The following is a 24,585-nucleotide window of genomic DNA, read 5'->3' on the forward strand; positions in this document are numbered from 1 at the left end:
AAAACATGTAGTTTTGGGGGTCCTTGGCATGAAACATTTTGAGAACCACTGACAGAAGCAGTTAAAAAGAAAAACCTTAGAAGGATTTAGAAGACACTTATAGAATCGGGTCAGAATATTCTATGATTTGCACAGATTTTCAAGATTAAAAAAAAATAGCAGATCTACAAGCTTTGAGCTGTGAGCTTGTATATCTGCTATTTTTTAAATATTTAAAGCATAAAATATTGCGTAATAATGTGTTCAGGCCTAAATAGTATATGCAGTAGTACACTGTAAAGTCTGACCTCGCCCACCATGCCGTTCCACTCTCCGTCGATGTTCTTCCCGTGCCTGCCGTTGGTGACCAGGTAGAGGTCGTAGGTGAAGCCCACGATCTTGGCCAGTCTCTTGAGGACGTCGATGCAGAAGCCTTTGCAGCAGTGCTTCATGGGACCGGAGCCGTCCACCACCACGCTGACGCAGAGAGCACAGCGGGAAGTAAGGAGAGAAAGAGAGGGGAGGGGAAGGATTAAATATGCAGAAGGGAAAAGAGTGAGAGAAGAGGGGAGAGAGAAACAGTGAAAGATAAGTAAGATGGAGAAGCGTTATATGTATTATATATATATTCACCGGTCCGTCAGGCTGAGATCCCCCAGAGTCAGCAACAGGTCAGGTTCATCTCAGTGAATATAGCTCAGTGGCTCTAAAGCTTTTCATGCAGTGAGCCCCCAAATAAGCACTTGGAATGTAGGAGTTGAGGCTGCATTTTGACTCCAACAAAATTGTTTGGTTCCACAGATACATTTGTGAAAATAGCAGATCTACATACCGTATATTCTAAATCGAACATTTTGAAAATAACAGATCTACAAGCTCTCAACGCCACACTGCGAGGCGTTGTGAGCTTTTAGATTGGCTATTTTCAAAATGTTTGCCTCTTTCTATGAATTTGCCATGTTGTGCAGTGAAGTATGATGCATCGCAATGCATCGTAGAATCGAATCGTTGCCTGGTGAATCGTTATCGAATTGAATCCACTGGGTGAAAAGAGAGATTATCTGACATATACTGGTAAATAATAGACAAAGGCACCTTTGTGTGCCTTTGTCTAGCTGGGGGCAGAATATCACCTATTATTTGCAGTTTACAGGGGAATATGACAGAAAATCTCTTGGAACTGAAAACTTCCAATAATGTGGGTATATGCCCAGTATACTGGTATAAAATTGGTCATATAATCTACCAGTATATGTCAGATAATCTCTCTTTTCACCCAGTGATCGTGAGTGCCAATGCACACCTCTGGTAGTGTATGCTTAGATATGATTTCCACCTTATTTCACTCCATATCAGTTTCAGATTCCATATCGACCCGATTCATATTCCCCTCATTAACCGTGAAAATGCTGCACTTTGGTTTTATAGGTTTGTGATAAACATGTCATCGGTGGTTTATTGCATTGTCTTTTCTATTCATTCAGTGATTAAATGATCCATGCTTTCAATCACTGATTGTGCTGCATTGTTTTCACTGCATCACTGTGTGATTTACATTATAGTCTAGTAGTGTGTGATAAATGATACAAGACGGATTGTTTAATAAAGTGTTTATTAGCATTAGACCATTGTTCTGTGTACTTCTATTGATTAATCTGTCTACAGGTGAGCCTGACACAAAAATGAATTTATTTCACATCTTTGGACAGTTTTACTATAATATACAGACATATCCCATTCATACTACAACGAGGAAGGGCTAAGCTAAAACAACTCCTGCTGAATAATGTTGGAGTCCCACAGTATGTTGTCTTTAGATGTGAGAGGGTGTTAGACTTTAGTCTTTTCAAAGTCTTCTAGTGGATAGCAGGCATACAGTACAGTATGGCAGTGGTCAGTGGTGTAAAAAGTACTAAAATGTTTTACTTAAGAAAAATAAAAGCTGAAATACTCTATTACAAGTAAAAGTCTGGAATTCAAAATGTACTTGAGTAAAAGTAGCTACAAAAGTGTTGGCATCAAAATGTACTTAAAGTATCAAAACAAACAACCTTTGTTGCACGTCACTCCCCAACTCTCTCTCCTTGTTTCCTGTCCTATCTTCACTGAAATACTATTAATAAAGGCAGAAAAGCCGAAAAATAAAATAAATAAATAAATAAAATGGGTTCTCAACAAGTGGTGGCAACAGTGGCAAGATAATTAACAGCCATGTTACAATGATGCAATCGTGGCTCAAAACTGGAACTATAAGAGTGGATCAACAGAAGATTATTTTGACCAGCAGAACTGTACAAAGTAACTGAATGGTAGATGTCTTGGACCACAGAACTTGAACATATTCTACAACTACTGTACTTTCTTCAGAAGCGCCAGTGAAATCACACTCAGCATCAATGGTGCCGTTCAAATGGCACAAATCCCCCGGTTAATATGATGCAAAAACTGGGATTCAATTCACCGCATATTTGACAAACAGCATCTTACAAGTTACAACCAAACACACGTCCTTGCTTTCGTGCCACCCTAGTCACCACTAGAGGGCGCCCAGTGGCCATAGAAAATCCCATAGAGATATGCTGGTATATGCAGAAGCCCTGCAGCCATGACTTGCCTGAACACTTTCCTTTGTGCATGTACAGGAAGAGGATGAAGTTAGCTTGAAGTTAGCTATTGGCTACCAAGCATTTTAGAAGCCTTATTTTCGTCAACTTAGCCATGATTAAACCTTGCACACCTCATGCATGGGAAAAAAACAGAGAAGAATGAGCTCTAAAAAATCCAATGCAATCCTGGATTGCATTGGAGTGGATTTGTGCAGTTTGTTCACAGCTTTCAAACAAAAAAATCCGATTGGAAATCCGTTCAGGCATTCTTGAGATAATCGCCATTATGTTTTACATGTTATGTTTTTTTTTTTAATATCCCGAACTAGTTCGGGATAGGCACTCTGGGATTTTACATGTTATGTTTTTTTTTTTAATATCCCGAACTAGTTCGGGATAGGCACTCTGGGATGCGATAATATATCCCGAACTAATTCGGGATAGGCACTCAATGAGTTACAAGATCAAGCCGACCTGTGAAATCAAACCCAGCAGCATGCGTTGCGCTCGTCGCATTGCAAAGCAGGCAAAGGTAGCCTCTATACTTCTTCTCACTTCCCGACTCCTGTGTGTGTGCGTGTGTGTGTGTGTGTGTGTGTGTGTGTGTGTGTGTGTGTGTGTGTGTGTGTGTGTGTGTGTGTGTGTGTGTGTGTGTGTGTGTGTGTGTGTGTGTGTGCATGTTTCTGTCTGTCTCTCTGTCTCTCTTTCTCTTTCTCTCAGGCAGGTAGGTAGGTAGGTAGGTAGGCAGGTACGTATGTATATATTGGATGTCCGTGACAAAAATCGGATTTTGAGAAAATGTCCACCACAAGTTATCATGGTGGTGGTTGGTCCTTGGCACGAAAACCATTTTTACAATTTACAATTTAGGCACTTAGCAGACGCTCTTAATCCAGAGCGACTTACAATGAGCAGGGACAGCGCAAGGTAATACATCAATACATCAACATCAATACTTCTAATGCATAGAAATAGTAATCTAGTAGAACAAGAAACTATTCAGTCAAAACTGCTTTGATCTGCCACAAAGTATTTAGGATTTAGAAAATAAAACAAACCAAAAAGACTAAAATACAAAAATATTTCCAGCTCATCCTGTCTGTGTGTGAGAGAATTATATTTATAAGCTCTAAGGGGCCGGAGATGATTCATAATTACTGGCTGTCGATCCGGATAGAAATGAAATGTCGAGGTAAGTGGCAGTTTGCTGCAGATGCAGTAGTAATAATTAATTGCATTGATCCGCGGTGATACTAATCCTTGCTCAGCTTTTGTTGGTACAAATAGAGAATGTGGCTGAATTTGAATGACTTTCATGATTTACTATAGTGGAAGAAATTAGGCATATACTGTACAGCACTGGCAAAGTGAACAAGGAAGCTGTCCACCTGCTAGCTAGACAAAGGTGTTGTAAAGTACTGTGGGTAATGTAGGCAATCACCCATTTCCCTTTGTGGTTCACTTGTACATGTTATTGTAGGTTATAAAGCTTTTTGAGACAAATAGCAGCAGTCTTTTGCAGTTTCCACTGAAAATGAATTGGTTCAGAACCAAATGCAATTGGCCACACATCTGCTCTCACACTAACCGTGTCTGGGGCTTCCCCCTCGGCTCGCCAGCGGCAGCAGGGCTCTCCATCTATTTTCCGATGACAAGAGGGTATCCAAGCAGAACTGAACATAGCTACTACATGGCACTCGACCCCCTTGTTTTCCTTCCATTTACACTTTTAGTATACAAAAGAAATATACATGTCAAGTACACTTTCCATCTCAGCCGGTATACATGAAAGCTCAGGTGGTTCAAGTGGTTCAAAATGCTTTCCCTTGTCTGCTCTGGGATAAAACCCTGCCACAGTATTATTATCCCCTGTAACCTACAGTACCTACACTGTCCCTGCCGGCTTACCTATACTGCCTGTCTCTGCTAAGTACAATGAACTGCCCACTCTTTATGATATGTATATATGGGCATATTCACTTCTGAAATGTATAAACTCAAAAAGGCTGGGGATTATTTATAATCACCGACTGTCAATCCGAATCTGTGCGTGACGTGAGTCTGTATACATACGTGCGGGCGCTCACGCATACAGTGTGTGTGTGCGTGTGCGTGTGCGTGTGCGTGTGCGCGTGTGCGTGTGTGTGTGTGTGTGTGTGTGTGTGTGTGTGTGTGTGTGTGTGTGTGTGTGTGGACAGGGAATCACTACTTTGTGGGGACCTCATGTCCCCACAAAGATAGTACAATCCTTGCACAATACCTTGTGGGTACTTATTAATAGGTCCCCACAAGGTGTTTAGGGGTTAGGTTAAAGGTTAGGGTTAGGGTTAGGATTAGGGTTAGGGTTAGGGTTCAAAATGAATGGAATGTCCCCACAAAGATAGTAGACTATGTGTAATGTCCCCACAAAGTAGCAATTGCAAACCTGTGTGTGAGTGTGTGTGTGTGTGTGTGTGTGTGTGTGTGTGTGTGTGTGTGTGTGTGTGTGTGTGTGTGTGTGTGTGTGTGTGTGTGTGTGTGTGTGTGTGTGTACGTGTGTGCGTGCGTGCGTGCGTGTGTGCGTGTGTACGTGTGTGTGTGTGTGTGTGTGTGTGTGTGTGTGTGTGTGTATGTGTGTGTGTGTGCGTGTGCGTGTGCGTGTGCGTGATTGTTTGCCTTCCTGTCATTGCCTACATAAGTCTGTACTGTAGTTAAAGCCACCTTTCTTGTAAAAAGGACCATGAGATAAGGAGAGAAGCTGTCAGAAGAGGATAAAGGGTATTTAAAGAGGGAGAGGGGGGGATAAGGAAAGAAGAGAAGGACGCCACGAGGGGGAGGTCGAATGAGGTAAAGCGCACGCAGACAGGAAGCACACAAGCTATAGGGAAGGCAGTGAAAAAACCAAGACGTGGAAGGAGGGAGAATTATGAAAAGGGAGAGGAGAGAGAGATAGTGGGGAGTTGACAGTAAAACTCAAGTGTTTGGCGTATAAAGTTAAACAAACAGCCAGGACGTTTTACTCTTCGAAGAAGGGACAGAGAAGGGCAATGTGAATTATTGGAAAGGATGCAAGCGTGAGATCGATATCAGCGTCCACAGCAGTGTTGTGTTGTTGTGTTTGGAGGGCATGCGGACTCTGTTAATGAAAGGGCCGAGACATCATTATACTCCATTCCTGCCTCTTGGTCAGGACCAATCAACCCACATTAAACTGACCCCTCAAGAGTACATTCATTAGCAGCTAATCATGTACGGTATAGCATACATACACGGCGTAGAGCAGGGGAACTTTTTTGACTCAGGGCACCCCTGTAAATAACTTTTTCATCCACGGCACCCCTGGATTACACTGTTAATTTTTTGAATCTTATATCATATTGGAGAAATATCCGTTTCCATCAGAACCGACTAAAAATAAATGTAGACAATAGACAATCTACAAGCTCACAACGCATCACAACGTGATGCGTAGATCTGCTATTTTTGGTGAAGAGAGTGGATGGAAAAAGAACTCATCAAGTACAGTGCAAATCAGGTCTGTTTTACTAAGCATATTGAAGTGATATTTATGTAGTGATATTGATGAATGCCAAATAATTATCAAATTATTCTGAGGCACCCCTGGACTGGCATCACGGCACCCTAGGGTGCCGCGGCATCCACTTTAGGAAATCCTGGCGTAGAGGATGCTGAGAGGAAGACAATAAGGGTGAGAAGACTTTGATGACCTTCGATCTTGGGGCACAGTGTGTATCCCATACAGTGATCTGGGTCCAGGTAGTGATGTAGGCAAGCCCGGACTAACCATTGGACTAACCTGTGCTTAAGCGCCAGGGCCCGCCACCTAGAAGGCCCGGTGTAAATCAAATTAAAAATTTTAAATAATTTTAAGCATCGTTATTTCTATGAAGACGTCTATGGTGAGTCACAGTGAGCATTAAATGCACGCACACACTCTCTCTCATTATGGTTCATGCTCTCTCTCTCTCCCTTTCTCTCTCCCCCTCTCTCTCTTTGGCCAAGTGCGCTGCTATGCTGCGGTATGCAGAGAGAGGCGATACAATACGAATCGATGAATGTGAGAGAGCGGACTTTCTCCCAAACAGGGAGCCTAAGGACATGCCTAGTATTGTTTATTAGTAATGTACAGGGGGTCTCTCGGTCGGGTCGGGCGGCAGCGGCGGGGGGGCCCTTTGATTTGGAGAAGCGCCAGGGCCCGGGGATTCTTAAATCGTCCCTGGATGTAGGGACCAGCGGGGGTTTGTCTGATTACCTGGGTGGTCAGTGGGGGTCGACAGGTTCAAATGTTCTCTTGTTTGGAAGGAGAGCGGGAGGTCTGCTCCTGCACTATCTCATTGAGTCAGACCGTTTAGGAAGTTAGAAAGGGAGGGGTGAGTCAGGTGTACAGATGGGATTAGAGCCAGAGCTGAGGTTTCATTTGGGCTCTGAGAGAGAGAACTAAAATAGTGAGGGTCTTCTGCAGACCGGTCTGGAAGAGCAAGAAGTCCACTAAGTGGAAGGGCCAATCGGCGCCTGTCAATCACGCGTTATTGGAAATGACACCCGAGCTCCAGGGAAACCCCGCCCACCGAAGCTTTTGATTGGCTGAAGCGGAGCTAGGGAGCGCTCCATTGTAGTCGCTTGGACAGGGCGTTTATCGTGGGCTTGCCCAGGCCTTACGGCCTGGGCATAAATATAACGATTGCATTCACCACGGCTTCGTAACTCGCGCGGCCCTTCGCACCGCTTGCAGTGTCGTGGACAATCGAGCGGCTCCGCCTGGAGCTCGGGTGTCATTTCAAATAACGCGTCAATCACAGGTCAAGGCACGTGCACACATAGACATCAAAGGGGGCTTGAGCCCCTGCCCTTTTACCCGTCTGTAAAAAATGCCCTCTCCAGTCCATGAATGCCGTTTTCACTAAGGTGAAAGAAATGCAAATGCCCCCTTTCCATGCCATACCCGAAGGCAGCATTCAAGAGAATTGCCTTGTCCAAACTCTCCTGAACTTGAATGAAGCATCTTATGTTGAAAGAATTGCCCTCTCTGGGTAGAAATCTTACCCAGAATCTTCAGAATTGACTTGATTATGCTTAGTTTTGTGTGATATCAAGTACCGAAAATAGGTCTGCTATTTTTGATAGTTTCACCAAAAGGCCCCTTCGGAAATGTCAGCCCCTGAATCTCTAACATTCTCTGCACGTCCCTGCACAGGTCCCTGAGCGCAGGCGCTGATTGGCTCTTCCACTCTCTGGTTTCTGCAAACACTTGTGTTATTAAAAAAGTGTCTGGAAAACCTTTGCATTTTCGGAGGAAATGTCAAAATTTGAATAAACAAACAAATATGGCTGAGCAACTTTCACTTAGTTGAGTAATATTTGACCAGGGTGAGTATCTCTACTGTATATACTTTGACTCAAGTCCTGGAGTTGAGTACTTTTTCCCCCACATCCCATGTGTGTGAATCTGACGCCTGAAGCATGTATAGCTCTTTTACAGAGTTGCTGTAAATAAGAACAGCCCATGCTTCAGTTGACTTTCCTCTGATTTAATAAAGCTATATAAAATGCTGCATTGGACAAGGTACGTGCCATGTTAGCCGCTGTCAACTATCAGTAGCGGGCAGTCCCCCAGCCACTTAACTAGTGCGCCCTCTGCACACTAGTTTCCTAGCAACGTCACTCACATGTGCAATACAAAAATGACACTGCAGCTTGTTTCGATTATGGTCTGTTGTTCAATGTTGTATTCAAATGCCATTTCAGTGATATCTGAGTTCACAAACTGTTGAACGCTGAAAACTGCACAACACGTGCCACCATGACTTGTGTGAATACAGGGAATGGGGACGGGAATGGCAGGCGTTTAAAATGTAGGCCTATTATCTCCACGAGGCCAAACGCGGAAGACCACCAGAGATTATGTTTTCACCCCTGTCTGTCTGTCTGTCTGTCTGTCTGTCTGTCTGTCTGTCTGCCTCACTAACTGTCTGTGTGTCTGTCTGCCTATGTGAACAGCAAATCTTTGGAGCTTAAGTGGGTACTTATTGTGTTGTTTTGCCTGTGCAGTCTAAGAGCTTTTCTGCTCTCAGTTCCAAAGACTACATTAGCAACTCAAGGCATAATGGGCTGGTTCTGGAAACGGTCCCTTCCCATCATATGGCATTTGATACTGCGGTGTAGCTGCCTGGCGATAGCAGCGTGAACAGATTGTGGCTGGGGTGACAAGTGCTGTTGATTAGCCTTGGCTATGCACTGCTTGGCATAATTTTTGTCTAGTATACGTCGTATACGTATGTTCTGGAGGGGCAAATTCTATTTGAATTGAATTCAATTTAATTAATTATATTCCACATAGTTATTTGCCACTGGCACTGTGTAAGCACTTTAGAACCTTAAAAATAAATAAAGTATAAGTATACAGCATTTATCTCCGCCAGGCCGGAACAGCTGGAGGCGGGGATAAGGTTTCCACCCCCGTGATTCTGTGAGTCTGTCTGTGAGGCACAAATTAGGCACAAATGCTCTCTTGTGTGTCTTGTGACAGTGTCTGTCAAACAGGAGTTTCATAATCTGTACAGTTTCTCTGTTATTAGGTTCACAACATTGTGGGCTATTTCTTATGACAAAGAAGTTGCACCATCTGCCGCGCAACTCCATCCCTCCGGAGCTTCCTCGTATCCTGTTGGCTGCACGAATGACACAGCCCTGGGTATGGCAATTCTGTGCTCAGAGCATTGCACTTTTCTTTTTTTTTTTTTAGATTTGGGCAAGGCAAAGGTCATCCGGATCGGGAATCGAACCAGCGACGCCGCCAGGCATCCAAGCCTATGTGGCAATGCCTAAGTGGTATGCGCCTGGACCAGTAGGCCAGCGGGCGCCCCAAGCATTGCACTTTTCTAGTTGTTCTTATTGGTGGTGGTGGTGGTGGTAGTAGCCGAAATGAAAGACAAAAAGAAAATCAATTATATTATTAAGTAACAATTAAGGAAAAAGTACACAGAAAAAGTTTTTAAAAAAGGAACACAGATGAATACATGAGAATAGGAAGGATAGAGATAAACCTGAGAGTATTGGAAGCAAGCAGGAAAAGAAACCAGTTTGACGAGCATGAGAGCCTGGGCCTCGGCCAATAAAATTGATGGACTTTTTGCTTCTTATCTCCTTATTGGCCAGATTGCGCGCTGGCAAGAATGCTTATCAGGGACATACCAGAAGCCCAGAGCACGCACGCACGCACGCACGCACGCACGCACGCACACACACACACACACACACACACACACACACACACACACACACACACACACACACACACACACACACACACACACACACACACACACACACACACACACACACACACACACACACACACACACACACACACACACACACACACACACACAGGTGATGATGCATATGTCTTGGAAACAGAATATTTTGATCATCAAAGACATGGCTGTCTTTACAATGAAACCTGTAAACTTGTATAACAGTGGTGGAAAGTAACATTTACTCAAGTCTTGTACATAAGTAATATTCTTACTTTACTGGAGTATTTCCAATATCATCGTCACACTTCTGCCCCTCTCATATCTCTCTTGCAAAACACATTTTTGGACACTGCTCCTACAGATTTTGCTCTAAAATCACGCAAAGCGGTACACAGTATCTCTAAAGTCATGTCATCAACATGGATCTGTCCCATTTCCCATATTCCCTCCTCATTGGCTTTTACTTCTACGCCACTATACATCTCAGAGGCAAATATTACTCCACTACAATCTATCCTATCACTGCTATGCTGATGACACTCAACTGTTTTTGTCCTTCCCCCCTTCTGCCACCCAGGTGGAAGAACGCATTGCTGCATGTCTGGCCGACATCTCACAGTGGATGTCAGCCCACCACCTCAAGCTGAACCCGGACAAGACGGAGCTACTCTTCTTCCTTCTTCCAAGTCTTGCCCCATGCAAGATCTCACTAATTCCATAGATAATGCATTGGTGACTTCGGTTCCTACTGCTAGAAACCTTGGACAGCCAGCTATCATTCAAGGCACACATTGCATCAGTCACTCGATCCTGTAGGTTCACACTCTATAACATCCGTAAAATCAGACCTTTCCTCACCCAGGAGGCAGCCCAGCTCCTCATCCAGACATCTGTCATATCAAAACTTGACTACTGTAACTCTCTCCACACTGGTCTCCCGGCATGTGCACTTGAACCTCTCCAACTGATCCAAAATGCTGCGGCACGACTGGTCTTCAACCAGCCTAAGTTCTCACATGTCTCTCCCCTTCAGCCTCCACTGGCTCCCGGTTGCGGCCCGCATGGAATACAAAACACTGATGCTGACCTTCAAAGCAGCCAAAGGTATGGCTCCTCCATACCTCCAAAACCTGAACAACCCCTACACCCCCACCCGTGCACTTAGATCAGGCAACACAGGGATGCTGACAGAACCCTCGCTAAAAACCCCAGGGCAAAAATCCACTCGTCCGAGACAGTTTGCCCTCCAGGCCCCCAAGCTGTGGAATAAACTCCCTGTCGCACTTAGAACAACGGACTCACTCGCTAGCTTTCGCCGTGGACTGAAGACTCACCTTTTCAGAATCCACCAAAACCATTAGCACTACTGGAAAATCAATGTCCATACAGGAAGCTAGTTAGCATTTGTTTTTTAGGTTTTTTAGAAACCTTTTTTATTAGTTTATTTTTCCTTACAGATTATATTGTTTCTCTAGATAGATATTCATTTGCATTTGTTATATTGCTGTTGATGTACTGACATTTAATCTTGTTTATTATTGTGATATTTTATCTGCTTATTGTAAGTCGCTTTGGATTAAAAGCGTCTGCTAAATACCTAAACTGTAAACTGTAAACTGTAAACTGTATAATGATTTGAAAACTTTATAGATTTATGTTATTATACAAAACAATACATAAATGAACAACTTCAGCCCTATACAGTATATTGTATATTGTATATTTTGGCTTTGTGAGCCTCTAGATCGGCTATTCTCAGAAGATTTTTATACATTTGAAAACTTGTGAAATTGACATTCTGCATAATTATACTACTTTTAATAATACTTTTACTTTTGGTACTTTAAGTACATTTTGATGCCAATACCTTTATACTTTTACTGAAGTAAATTTTGATTACCGGACGTTTACTTGTAACAGAGTATTTCTTCAGTATTGATACATTTTACTTAAGTAACACATGTGAGTACTTCTTCCACCACTGGTTTGGGCGATGAGTCATCCTACATAAAATAATGATAAAAATAGATTAAAAAAAGATATACTCCTCACTACAATAGAATATTATGCTGTGACAGAGAGAGTCAACAGGAATGATTCCCTCCCTGCTCGCTGACAAAGGCGTTCTGGATAATAGCGACACAACCAAATTACCGAAAATGTCAGTGTGTCCTTGAGCAAAACCCATTCCTAATCCTACCTGCTCGCTCGCTCACCGTACGTCTTGTTCTAGACAAGAGAGTGACAAATGACTCTAGCGAGAGCGTAAACGAGCCATTAAACGAGGCAAAGTGTCGGCATGGATAAGGACTGGCAGTATCCCTGGCTCCTTGCAGGCTGTGAGTGGCCAAGTGTACCTGAGCAACACACTGAACTAATAAACTGGCCCCAATCAACCTGACCCCACATGATCTTGGGAGAGGGTCCCCAGATGACAGTGAAGTGACAATTTAAGGACTTTTAAGACCTTTTCTAATGCGTAAAGGAAGGAAGGAAGGAAGGAAGTCAGAAAGAAAGAAAGAAAGAAAGAAAGAAAGAAAGAAAGAAAGAAAGAAAGAAAGAAACTAAAGACTAACACTGCATCAAAAGTAATCAACAAACCATACTATAAAACATTGTCAAACATTGGCCAAGTTGTTAAATAACATAAGGAATGTTATTGAAAGTTGTTGATCTACAAGCTCACTAACCCTAACTCAAAATTATGATTATTTTGAGGGGGGTCCAGTTCATCAAGTATGACTATTTTGAGGATGCCCCAGCTCAGGTATGATTATTTTTGGGGGATTATTCTTACATGGTTGAATGAGTACTGCTTGTAACACGTAATCTGTCACAGTGTTCCGTTTATTGTGGGTGGCGTGTGTGTGTGATTTCCTGGAGGAGGACCCCCAGACCCCCCGCTTAGGGGGTTTGCAATCATACAGAGATATCCACTTACAGTAAGTAGTGAATATTAGTACAGATGGGTCTTGCGTATTATCAAATGTCTATACACATACTTTTTGCGTTTTAATGGCTGAAATTGTACCCATCATTTTCCATTGTGAGTAAAACAAGCCTAATAAAATTATCAAAATCGTGAAATTTACCAGAACACAGAGAATACGTCTATACTCGGTTAAAAAGCTTCGGGGGGAGGACCTCCAGACCCCCATGTCCAATGTTGGCAACCCTGGTGTGTGTGTGTGTGTGTGTGTGTGTGTGTGTGTGTGTGTGTGTGTGTGTGTGTGTGTGTGTGTGTGTGTGTGTGTGTGTGTGTGTGTGTGTGTGTGTGTGTGTGGTGAATGTGTTACCTCGTAAAGAACATTTTGACTGGTCGGAGTGACATTATACAAACGCGGTCCATTTGCTAATGTTAGCTTAATGGAGCACGGCGACAGTTCAGCCAGTCAACCCACTCAGGCAGGCATTTCCTCACGCTCAGTCACCCTTTAATCTCATTCACTATAACGAGCTAACACATACGCCCTCAATCCTGACGGTTCATTAGAAGTGCTTTTTAGGAAAAGCACAGTTTGCTCTTCATGCTGCACGCGCCGCTTGGTTCAAACTGCCTCTGGTGGAAAGTAGCTAGAAGTATACCTTTACTCAAGTACTTAATAAGTGAGATATTTCTTTTTTTTTATTAAACTGGATTTCCAATTTGCAATACTTTTACTTCTATTCCACAACTCAATCTCATAGGCATGTATTGTACTTTTTACACCACTAATAATTATTTGAAAACTTAGATCATTTGAAGATTTTGAATGTTATTTCAAAATGTACAACCACTTCAAACCTACAGTATATACTGTAATACTGTACATTGTCCATTTGAAAATACCTGACCTACAGTAGAAGAGCTGACCTTGCAGATCTGCTATTTTCAAAATATGTTTATACATATTGAACTTGTGTAATGGGACAATCTGCATAATTAGTATTTTTACGTTTGGTACTTATTTTTCATGACAATATTTTTGTACTTTTACTCAATTCAATTTTGAATACCAGACTTTTGCTTATAAGGGCACGGTCACACCGCACTTTTATGAGGGCGGATATGCCAATGCATTTCAACAGGAATGGAGCGGTTTGCTGCCATTTGCCGATTTCTGCCAAACGAACGCTCCATTCCCATTGAAATGCATTGGCAGAATCCGCCTTCATAGGTAGAATAAAAGTGCGTTGTGATCAGTGATCAAACTCCCTCTATAATACAGTACCTCCCCAGTCCCCTGCAGCCTAATCCATGTGACAAATAGTTCTTCACTATGTCAGTATGTTAATTCTGTGGATTTCTGTTGGATTGTATGATGCTATACTGTATATCTGTGTATTCTAAGCAATGCCATTGAAGCGTCCAATGTTATGCCCATGTAATAACTAATGTATCCTAGGCTCTGCTTCAGGGCTGCTTGTGATGATGTCAGATTCTGCGTCATGCCTGCACAGATAAAATCTCTATCACAGAAGCAGCGTCACGCAGCCAAATGTAATGCAATACCATTGCAATAAATCGTTTATCTTGATGAAAGTGTCTGACTGAAATAAACCTGTGTAGGAGAATCACCAAGGCATGGTATATATGGCGGAGAAAGGTATCTGCAATAAAGCAGACAGCCCGCAACACTCCAAGTTAGATGAAGGCTTTTAGGTGCACGGCTTAAAAAAGCATAATGAGAAAGAAGTAGTCGCCAGCACTCAAGGAACTAATTACATTGATTGTAACACATTTATATACGTCACTTCCAGTTTGCATTCATGCAACGCTGAGGCCGAAACGCGTCCGTACACTGTCCATTGAGGTAAATAAAATCATGTAAAAAGGATATTCCTTGAGTGCTGGCGACTACTTCTTTCTCATGGTATATATGGCACCACACACACACAAACAGTGTTTAAATGGGGTTTAAATTCAAGTAAAATGTCTGGTGTGTCTCACGCCCTCTGTCTGTCCCGTCTTCAGTGGTTTGCATTATACATTTCTGCCATTAGATTTATATACAACTTATTGTGTGTGCTTTAAACAGCACAAGTATACAGCCAGTCATTTGAGCTATATGGATAACTCCTGGTGACTTGATGCCGAAAAGGTACGGGCTGAAGCTTATAATGCCCACCTTATTTCATTTAAAAATACATGATCAACAAAGCATAGAGAAAAATTCAAAATAAAATAAGAGCAAAACAATGGAATTTTCATTCATGAAGCTTCAAATATTTCAGATCAGAAAAAAGAAAAAATTTAAAAAGTGTAAATATACACATAACACTTCTATGTACAGTATTTTCTGGACTATAAGGCGCACCTGACTATAAGGCGCACTGTCAATGAATGGTCTATTTTCAAACTGTTTTAATATATAAGGCGCACATGACTATAAGGCGCACATAATAGACGCAACCGTTGCGTTATGCATCCAACAGATGGAGCTGTGCTAAAGGGAATGTCAATGTCAATGAATGATCCATATATAAGGCGCACTGGATTATAAGACGCACTGTAGTTTTTTGAGAAAATGAAAGGCTTTTAAGTGCGCCTTATAGTCCGGAAAATACGGTAGTATATTATGAGCTGAGTAGTACTCTTTTTTTCTTCATTTTTTTCCTGTTTTCATATATATCCTGTGTGTTCTACCTGGTGTTGACGGGCATGCGGCAGGGCACAGAGTCCCTGTGTGTTGTTCTACCTGGTGTTGACGGGCATGCGGCAGGGCACAGAGTCCCGTATGCAGGAGCTGGTTCCAGGGTCGGCCGGCTCCACGATGACAAAGGGCCTCTCCTCCAGCGTGACCACCCTGAGGTGCTGGGTGTCGTCCAGGGGCTTCAAGAAGGAGCCGTAGCGAGACCAGGGGTGGTAGCGCAGCCGCAGCTGGCCGTTCTCCCACCAGCCCACCTGTATGGGCCGCACGCACGCGCGCACACACACACACACACACACACACACACACACACACACACACACACACACACACACACACACACACACACACACACACACACACACACACACACACACACACAGAGAGAGAGAGACATTAAGTGAGGGAAAAGTTGCATCGCTGGGCTGGGTGATCCAATGAACACAATTTGGCTGTTTGACCAACCTTACAGGTTGGTCATGGCGCTTGTAAGATCTAGGTCAGACAGTGTCTGCCTCCACATGCGCTATGCTCTATAACACATGTGCGTTATGTTGATATCGCCGAACGAAAAATAAGACAAAACATTTTTGTCGGCTACCTTTTTTCACTGTCGAAAAATGAATAAAAATGTAATAAAAATGATGATGACTAAAAATCAATAGACGGGGGGGAAAGCACATACTGTATAGAGCAACACACGTCTGTGTCATCGAAAGCCAAGGACTACAAGTGAGTTTTCACACGTGATTTAAACAAGTGGTTCTCAAACCTTTTCATGTCAAGGACCCCCAAATTGAAACTTACTAGCCCGCGGACGCCCATTTGAAAAGATATGCAGGGACCCCCATAAGAGATAAGAGAAGATTTTTATGGCTCTATAGCAGTGTTTCTCAACCATTTTAATTTCGAGCACCCCCAGTTTGACATGCATTAGGCTACCGACCCCCATTTAATGGTATCTCTATCTCTGGGACCCCAATTTAAATTGTAAAACCAATGTTAATTTAAATCTGAGAGTGTACAAGTGGACCCTAAGTTTATCAGGGGATCCCCTGGAACTCCCTCAAGGACCCCTGGGGGTCCACGCACCCCACTTTGAGAACCAATGATTTAAACACAGGCATGGTTTGAGACGCTCTAACATGAAGATAGTTCCACAGCAGAAAACTATCTGTCTCCCCTGGTCTTCAGCCTCGTTTGTGGGACCAGAAGAAATGACCTCAAGTCATTGACCATTGTTGGATTAATGTAGTTGCTTGCAACGTAGGTTCAGGAGTAGAGACCCACCTCTGCTCATCCTTGCCACTCCCCTGTCACAATCACCTTATCACATACACCTGCCTCACTATCTCCTGGCCAATCCACATCGCAATCACCACAGTATAAAAGCACCTGTGTTTGCCTCCCCTACCTGTTTGTATCTGCAATAGTAGATCCCAAAATCCCTCCCTCCCTCCCCAAACACCTAATCAATTTACAATCCTAGCTCTCCTAACCTCGTTTTTTCTCTCCATCCTCCAGGAGTCCAAGGCAGGGGAGCAATGGAGCCGAGGCCTGAGATATCTCCCGGGCAGAGCATCCTTGCCATCACTCCAGAGACGACCCCCATACTGCGTCTCACCCTACCCCGGGCTCCTTCATCATCACACCACACTCACCTCAGTCAACATTCACTTTCACTTCGATTAATAAACATGTTCAACTTGAGCAGAGGTGTGGTCTCTTACTAGTGAATTGATAGGTAAACACTCTGATATGAACATTGGTGCCAAGTTATAACCAAAAAAATAAAAAATAAAAAAATAAAAAAATCTTATGGCCACTCCACACCAATCTAACTCATTGCGACTCCTTGCAACACATGCAACCTTTTTTCCCCTTTTTTATATTAACCACTTGAACCCTAGTGTCCATATTCTAAGGAACTTTAGCCAGAAATAGCAGATCTACAAGCTCTCAACGCCTCGCGCTGCGAGGCGTTGTGAGCTTGTAGATCTGCTATTTTTGGCAAAGAGCTTTGGTGTAGAGGGAAAAAGAGAAGACTAAGTACAGAGTGAAAGTTTATTAGGTAATGACGGCTCAAGTGGTTAAATATCTGAACACAGAAATTGACATGAATCCAAAAAACACTGATGATTGTACTGTCAAACGATGAAACTATATGGAATCTATGGACAGGTTGTGGGGGTCCCTGCTTCATCCCTCTCTCAACTAAGGGGTCCTTGGCCTGAAAACGTTGAAGACCCCTGCTGTAGGGGTCAGCAGTGACAGGGACTACACCATGTGGGTAAATGTGTGAATTGGCTTAGTGATTAAATTGGGAGATAAAAGGTGGTGAATAGAAAAAAGAAAATATTCGACAATCGAACTTGGGACGCACAAACAGAAGTGACATCACAAAAAAAAGACATGAAGTGTGAAGTGCCTCAAACAAAATATCATCACCTTGCAGAACTTTGCGTAATCTTGCGTCATTCCCGCGAGGACATTTGGTCCTCAACAGAATAGTTGCGCAAGAGTGCATACACAAACAGTATCCACATCTGAGCTCTCGCTCAGATCACGATTCCTCGTCATAGTCATCTGCTGACAACCACATTAACACAAGAAGCCAAATTGAAATGTTAGCGCACTTGGCAGTTACACAAGCCAGCAAGTCCAAGACCACAAATCTCTCTCTCTCTCTCTCTCTCTCCCTCTCTCTCATTACCTCACTCAATCTCTCCATCTGTCTTTGTTCTTTTTCACTCTCTCCGTCACCCCTTCTCTCTCATCCGTCTCATGCTCACTATATTGCCACCCCCCCCCTCCCCCAACACACACACACACAAACACACTCTCTCTGCTCCATAAAACCAGATCCAGCAGCCATGCCTTGTTCTCTTATCCTTTTGTTCACCACCCTATAGCCCCTTTTCGACTGCAGCTTTAGCACCACACCACACCACACCACACCACACCACACCACACCACACAACACCGCACCACATAAAAATATCTACATTTTCCATTAAACAAAAGTACCCCTATCAGTAAGATACAAATTTACCTTTTTAACACACTATAATGGATTATAACTGTGATTATAATACACTATAAAGTATTAATGTATTACTATGATCATTATAATACACTATAATAGATTATAATAGTGGTTATAACAACATAGAATCTATTATAATGTATTACAACTATATCCTGGTGGTCTAAATGAAAAGCCAGTGAGTGATCAGTCATTATGAAGTGTTTGGCCCTGTTTGGCCTAGCTCAGACCTACTCTAGATTGGATACTTTTTAGTACCACGTTTAGTACCACTTCCACACCACTCTACCCAGGCCCTTGTAGTGGAAAACCTGTCACAAGTGTGCGGTGTGGTGTGGAGTGGTGTGGTGTTGTGCCAGTGGAAAAGGGGCTTATATGTCTTATAACAAACATGAGAAAGGTTTTCTGAAGGCTCTTCTTTCAAAGAACAGACTCACATTCACACAGAAAAGCATTTCATGTGAGCAAGGGGGGGTCCTTAAATGTACACAAAGATGCAGATGGCATGAGAGCAAAAACCGACACAAAAACAAGACTGCCGAAATATACAGCATTCAGGAAAAAAGGAAACACACGCACAGATTATTCAACGACCAGCAGAAGGAGAGATGGAGAGCTGTAACTGAGAAGTAGCTGAGTACTGAGTAGGTCAAATAACGAGGCTGCCGTTATGTTCATTCAAATTCACTCTGCTGCAATGCTTTCTTCATTTACATAAACACAAAGCGCCCATGGTGGCAAGCAGAGGGTGTATGTTTAACCATGAGGAACCATTGTGAAAGTGTTTAGCTTCCTCACACACCTTGTGGCGTCCAGTAGAAACAATGCAATGTCTTCTACCACACATGCTGTATGTCCCTCTGGCCCAGGGCCCACTAATGTGAAAGTGTTTCCGGCCCACCTAATACTCAAATAAATACTCAAGTAACGGTACTTTTTTACTGTCCACCACTGGCAATCACACAATCATGAATGACTGTGTTTTGAGGCCAGAGCATTTAGGGCTGCAGCCATGGGGAACGTGCTGCCTCTCATGTTTGGAGCAGTATTACAGTAAACATGTCTGAGTAGAGAGAGTGACAGAATTGACACAAAGACATGGGTTATTTCACCCATTTAGACCGGGAACCCCTTTTGGTGTAGTTGTTCCTGTGTACAGTATATAGCAACCTTAATGGGTAGCACTTTATAATGAAGCACCTCAATAAAGGCTAATTAACAGCTAATAAGGCACTTATTAACAATGAATTAACAGCTAATAAGGCACATTAAGTCCTAATAGTGCATTTATAAACCCTTTACTATGCACTTATTATGAGATCAATTAACACTAACAAATCCTTAATAAAATCTTTATTATAACAGTATAAACAATTAATTAAGCCTTTATTAACACTTTATTAGGCAATTTAAAGCCACCTATTCTAAAGTGGGAACACATCGGGTACACCCGCCACTCTGACATGTCGGTTGAGTCCTAATTGTGCATTTAGAAACCCTTTACTATGCACTTATTATGAGATCAATTAACACTAACAAATCCTTAATAAAATCTTTATTATAACAGTATAAACAACAACAAGTCATTAATTAAGCCTTTATTAACACTTTATTAGGCAATTTAAAGCCACCTATTCTAAAGTGGGAACACATCGGGTACACCCGCCACTCTGACATGTCTCCTTTCCGACATGTCAGAGTGGCGGGTGTACCCGATGTGTTCCCACTTTAGAATAGGTGGCTTTAAATTGCCTAATAAAGTGTTAATAAAGGCTTAATTAATTGTTTATACTGTTATAATAAAGATTTTATTAAGGATTTGTTAGTGTTAATTGATCTCATAATAAGTGCATAGTAAAGGGTTTATAAATGCACTATTAGGACTTAATGTGCCTTATTAGCTGTTAATTCATTGTTAATAAGTGCCTTATTAGCTGTTAATTAGCCTTTATTGAGGTACTTCATTATAAAGTGCTACCCATTAGGTAAATATATTAATTATAATTTATTTGAATAAAAATATATGTTTTTCAGAAAACTCAGGTCAGGATTTAGAAAGTGTGTGTGTGTTTTTTTTTTTTGTTGTTTTCTTTTTCTTTTTTTTAAAGAATCTTCCCCAGTACTAAATAATGGGTTAAAACATAAAAGACCTGGGGCTTTTGGGGAAATCGTTTGGGGCTGCAGGCCAAAAAGCCACCCCCTCACTCTGCCCCAGCTTATAGGATCAAATACTGTCGTTTATTTTCTCTGTACTGTAGGTCTAGGACTTACTGTTACGCCCTTTCAGAATTCCCACCGCCTGTCTCAATATTAAAGAGCACAATGCTGAAGGGAATGAACCGCCCACTGCCCTTTTCTAAGACTGTAGAGTGAGTGTGCAGTAAAAGGCAACGGCACACTGAGACAAAACATTGTTGGTTACTGTTACTTACTGGGCAGTGGTGGAAAAAGTACTTGCATTTCTCACTTAAAAGTATCAATAATGCAAATTTAGAAATACTCTGTTAAAAGTAGAAGTCTGGGAATTTTAATTTTGCTTGAGTAAGCCTGAAGCCAAACCAAAGTATGGTCGCCAGCGGATAAACTCTTTTTGTGCATGGCTGACTAAAAACGCAGAGAGCACATTCTGTCCCAAAGCCAGTGACACACCTGTCAGTCACTTCCAGATAGGGATGGAACAATAAGCGATATTATCGTTTATCGTGAATAAACACTCACGATAATCGTATCGTGGAGATTTAATTTATCGTGATATCGTCCTCCGTCATGCACTGGAATCTTTTATAATGGGTCTGAACGCCGACCCTCCTCCACTCCGAGCCGATCCTGTTGGGGCTGCGCGCCGCATGTTTCCAACAGCTTAAGCTTGTAGTTAAGCTTGTAGATCAGCTATTTTTTGGCAAATCGGTTATTTTGGGGGTCGCGGCCTGAAAAGGTTGAGAACCACTGTGTTAAGTGATGATCAGTGCCAGTGCTGTTCTCTGCAGTCTGGCAAGAAGCACCTTATTTCAATAGAATGCTGATTAATAACATCTTAAAATTGATTAATTACATTTCAAATTAGCCCTTCACACCGCTCCCAGGTGGGTTCTCTGATGAAAGGGAGGGAGAGAAGAAAAGAACGACACCAAAGAACTAGGCTGAATTAGTTAATCTTCTCTTCTATTCTTCTTCTTACTTACTTACTTTATATAAAGTAACAGACTATAGCAGATCTAAACTTACAATGTGCCGTGACATGACACAAATTGTAAGCTTGTAGACCTGTTTTGTCCATATTTTGGGCATGTTTTAGGCGGAAATCGACATCCATGGTTGAAACTTGTTCAAATATTGTGCGACCCATACCAACCAATATCTTGACCTTTGTTCTCCTGCATTAGAATCGCTGCACTCAAGCAGCAATACTGAAATTCCAGTAGAATATATTTTTTAATATACAGTAGAGCCTGCAGGGAGTTAAATCCGTGAAATGGTTCCAAGAGAAGGAATTGGAGACACAGTGAGAGCGCTCACATGGTGATTACTGCAGCAGAGGCAGTGGATTCATGGATGACAGCGGGATGAGCATTCACTCATCCCAGTGAGACCTCTGTGTGTGTGCGACTGTGCGTGTGCGTGCGTGTGTGTCGCGATGCGACACATTGTGAGCTTCTGCTATTTTCAAGTGGCCGAATTGTATATAGAGCTGAAATGGTTAATGTATGTTTTGTAGCGATAATCAAAATCTACAAAGTAACTAGTAACTAAAGTTTTCAGGTATTGGAAATTGGAAATACTCAAGTAAAGTACAAATACCTCAAAATTGTACTTATGTAAACTACTTAAGTAAATGTACTTAGTTACTTTACACCACTGAAAACGCCACAATAAGAGGTTTCTGCCCGACAGCAAAGATTTACTAGAGTATGTAGATATCTTTGGCTAACGTTCCCCTCACAATATGGGTACTGCAGTAAAAAAAATAAACACCACGCACGCACGCACGCACGCGCGCACGCACACGCACACACACACACACACACACACACACACACACACACACACACACACACACACACACACACAAACAATTGAGTTCTTCTCCCTGTGCACGTTCTCTCTCTGCACCTACAGCTTGTTCAGCTGATAGGCAAACACACTCCATGATTCAGTTCAATGGACTTCAATTCAGCCATCGTACACTCCTGGGAAATGGCCGGGGTCCAGACAGATGAGGTTTTAGTGCAGGGGTCTTCAACATTTTCAGGCCCCTTAGCTGAGAGAGCGATGAAGCAGGGACCTCCAGATTCCATATAGTTTCATAGTTTGACGGCACAATCATCAGTGTATTTTGGATTCATGTCAATTTGTGTTATCAGATATGTACTTGAACCGTCAATACCTACTTAATAAACTTGACCTTTCATTCTGTACATTAAAGACGATAGGAGGCTAAAACCCACCACCCCCAGAAGACCAAGCAGCTTCAGTTTCCTGCCTCTTACACTATGCAGCATTAAACTTAGTAACTCACTTTTGAGATTATTCAGGACTGATGCCAAAGTAAGCATACACCCATGAATTCACCTATTGAATTAAAAATGTCATTAAAGTTGAACTTTCTTGCCCTTTTATTGATTGATTGTGTTTACACACTGGTCCAGAGGACGACCCCCTCCCCCTGGAGTTGATTGGAGTCAGTCTCAGATTGTGTTGAAGCATAAAAGAGGGCTTAAGAGGTTAAGTGTGCATAGAGACCACCGCTGTGTGCCATCAGCCCAGCTGGCTCTCGTAGAGACAGAGTGCTTCTCTCAGTAGCGCTGGCCGGAAGCACTGAGCATGTGCGGAGGAAAAGCTTGCAAAAGGTCATGCTGGGAGTTTAGTGCGCTAGCTATTGAAACAGACATCCACACTGAAACAGCTGTGGGGAGCGACAAGTCCTGGGTTCAAGGCCAACTGGTGACTCAGTGCTGTGACTCTGGTGGCGTGTGCGTGCGTGCATGCGTGCGTGCGCGTGCGCGCGTGCGTGCGTGCGTGCGTGCGTGCGTGCGCTTGCGCAGTCATGTAAAGTAAGTACTGTACATGTACTCACATACTCCATTAACCACTTCAGCCAGACAGTAAGTATACTATATATCGTCACCGTCGGGCGGAAACCTCGTATCTCCAAGTTTCAAATTAGTATGTTTTTTCGTATACAAGGCCATCACACAAAAGTAGTGAAAACAGCTGATCTACAAGCACACATTGTGGGCTTGTAGATCGGCTGTTTTCACTAGTTAAAAAAAAAAAAAAAAAAAAAGATAAATACAAAACAAACAGTTTTGGACATACAAGGTTTCCACCCGACAACGACAATATACTTTGGCTAATTGAGAATAGACGCTCTACAAGCTCACAACATGTAGCATTGCGACGCGTTGTGAGCCTGTACATCTGCTATTTATACATCTGAAATGGGACATGGGACAGTCACATTCTGCATAATGAGTAGCCTGATCTCTGTGTCTGAAACTGTGCCCTATTCTGAGCGATTTACGGGGGAGGGACTTTTTGCGAGTGTGCACGCGCGCATCCGTGTGCGAGTGATCGCGATGCACGGTGATCGAGACGCACGGTGGACGCGACGCACGGTCGCGGAGTGTGTGTGTGATTGTGTGTGTGTCTCTGTCTGTGCCAGTGACTGCTTCCACACAGAACTGCAACCAGAAACATGTACTCAACATTAACAGCTTGGTGAAATCAGCGTGCGTGTGTGTGCCTTCCTCAGCCTGCCTGTGTGTGTGAACTTCGTTTGAATTGTTTCAACTGCTGCGCGGATTGGATATTCGTTAGACCCACCCCCACCCTCCGCGCTCATTGGATCAGCCGCAGTTTTTGGTTACTCAATGCCGATTCATGTACTCAGCTCCAGACCAGAGAAAGAGTCCACTCAGAGTGGGCGGGGTCTATGGTCTGGAAGCAGGCTACATAATGAGTACCTTTTTTTTTGTTCTTTAAGAACATTCTGATGCCAATACTTTTGTACTTTTACTCAAGTGAATTTTGTATACCAGACTTTTACTTGTAACATAGTATTTCTAAAA

General features: G+C 42.7%; 1 protein-coding gene across 1 annotated transcript in view; it reads right to left on the reverse strand.

The window, feature by feature from the left end:
• LOC308293038 (uncharacterized protein) overlaps positions 1 to 24,585 on the reverse strand; it is a gene marked incomplete at both ends in the record, with an annotated part of 240,708 nt that overhangs the window by 91,064 nt on the left and 125,059 nt on the right. The window contains 2 exon segments of the mRNA XM_080735468.1: positions 288 to 456; positions 15,520 to 15,725. Of these exon segments, the coding sequence (XP_080591594.1) occupies positions 288 to 456; positions 15,520 to 15,725 (375 nt within the window).

The sequence above is a fragment of the Nannobrachium achirus genome (assembly GCF_963921795.1).
Source record: "Nannobrachium achirus genome assembly, chromosome: 10".
In the NCBI taxonomy this organism is placed as follows: domain Eukaryota; kingdom Metazoa; phylum Chordata; class Actinopteri; order Myctophiformes; family Myctophidae; genus Nannobrachium; species Nannobrachium achirus.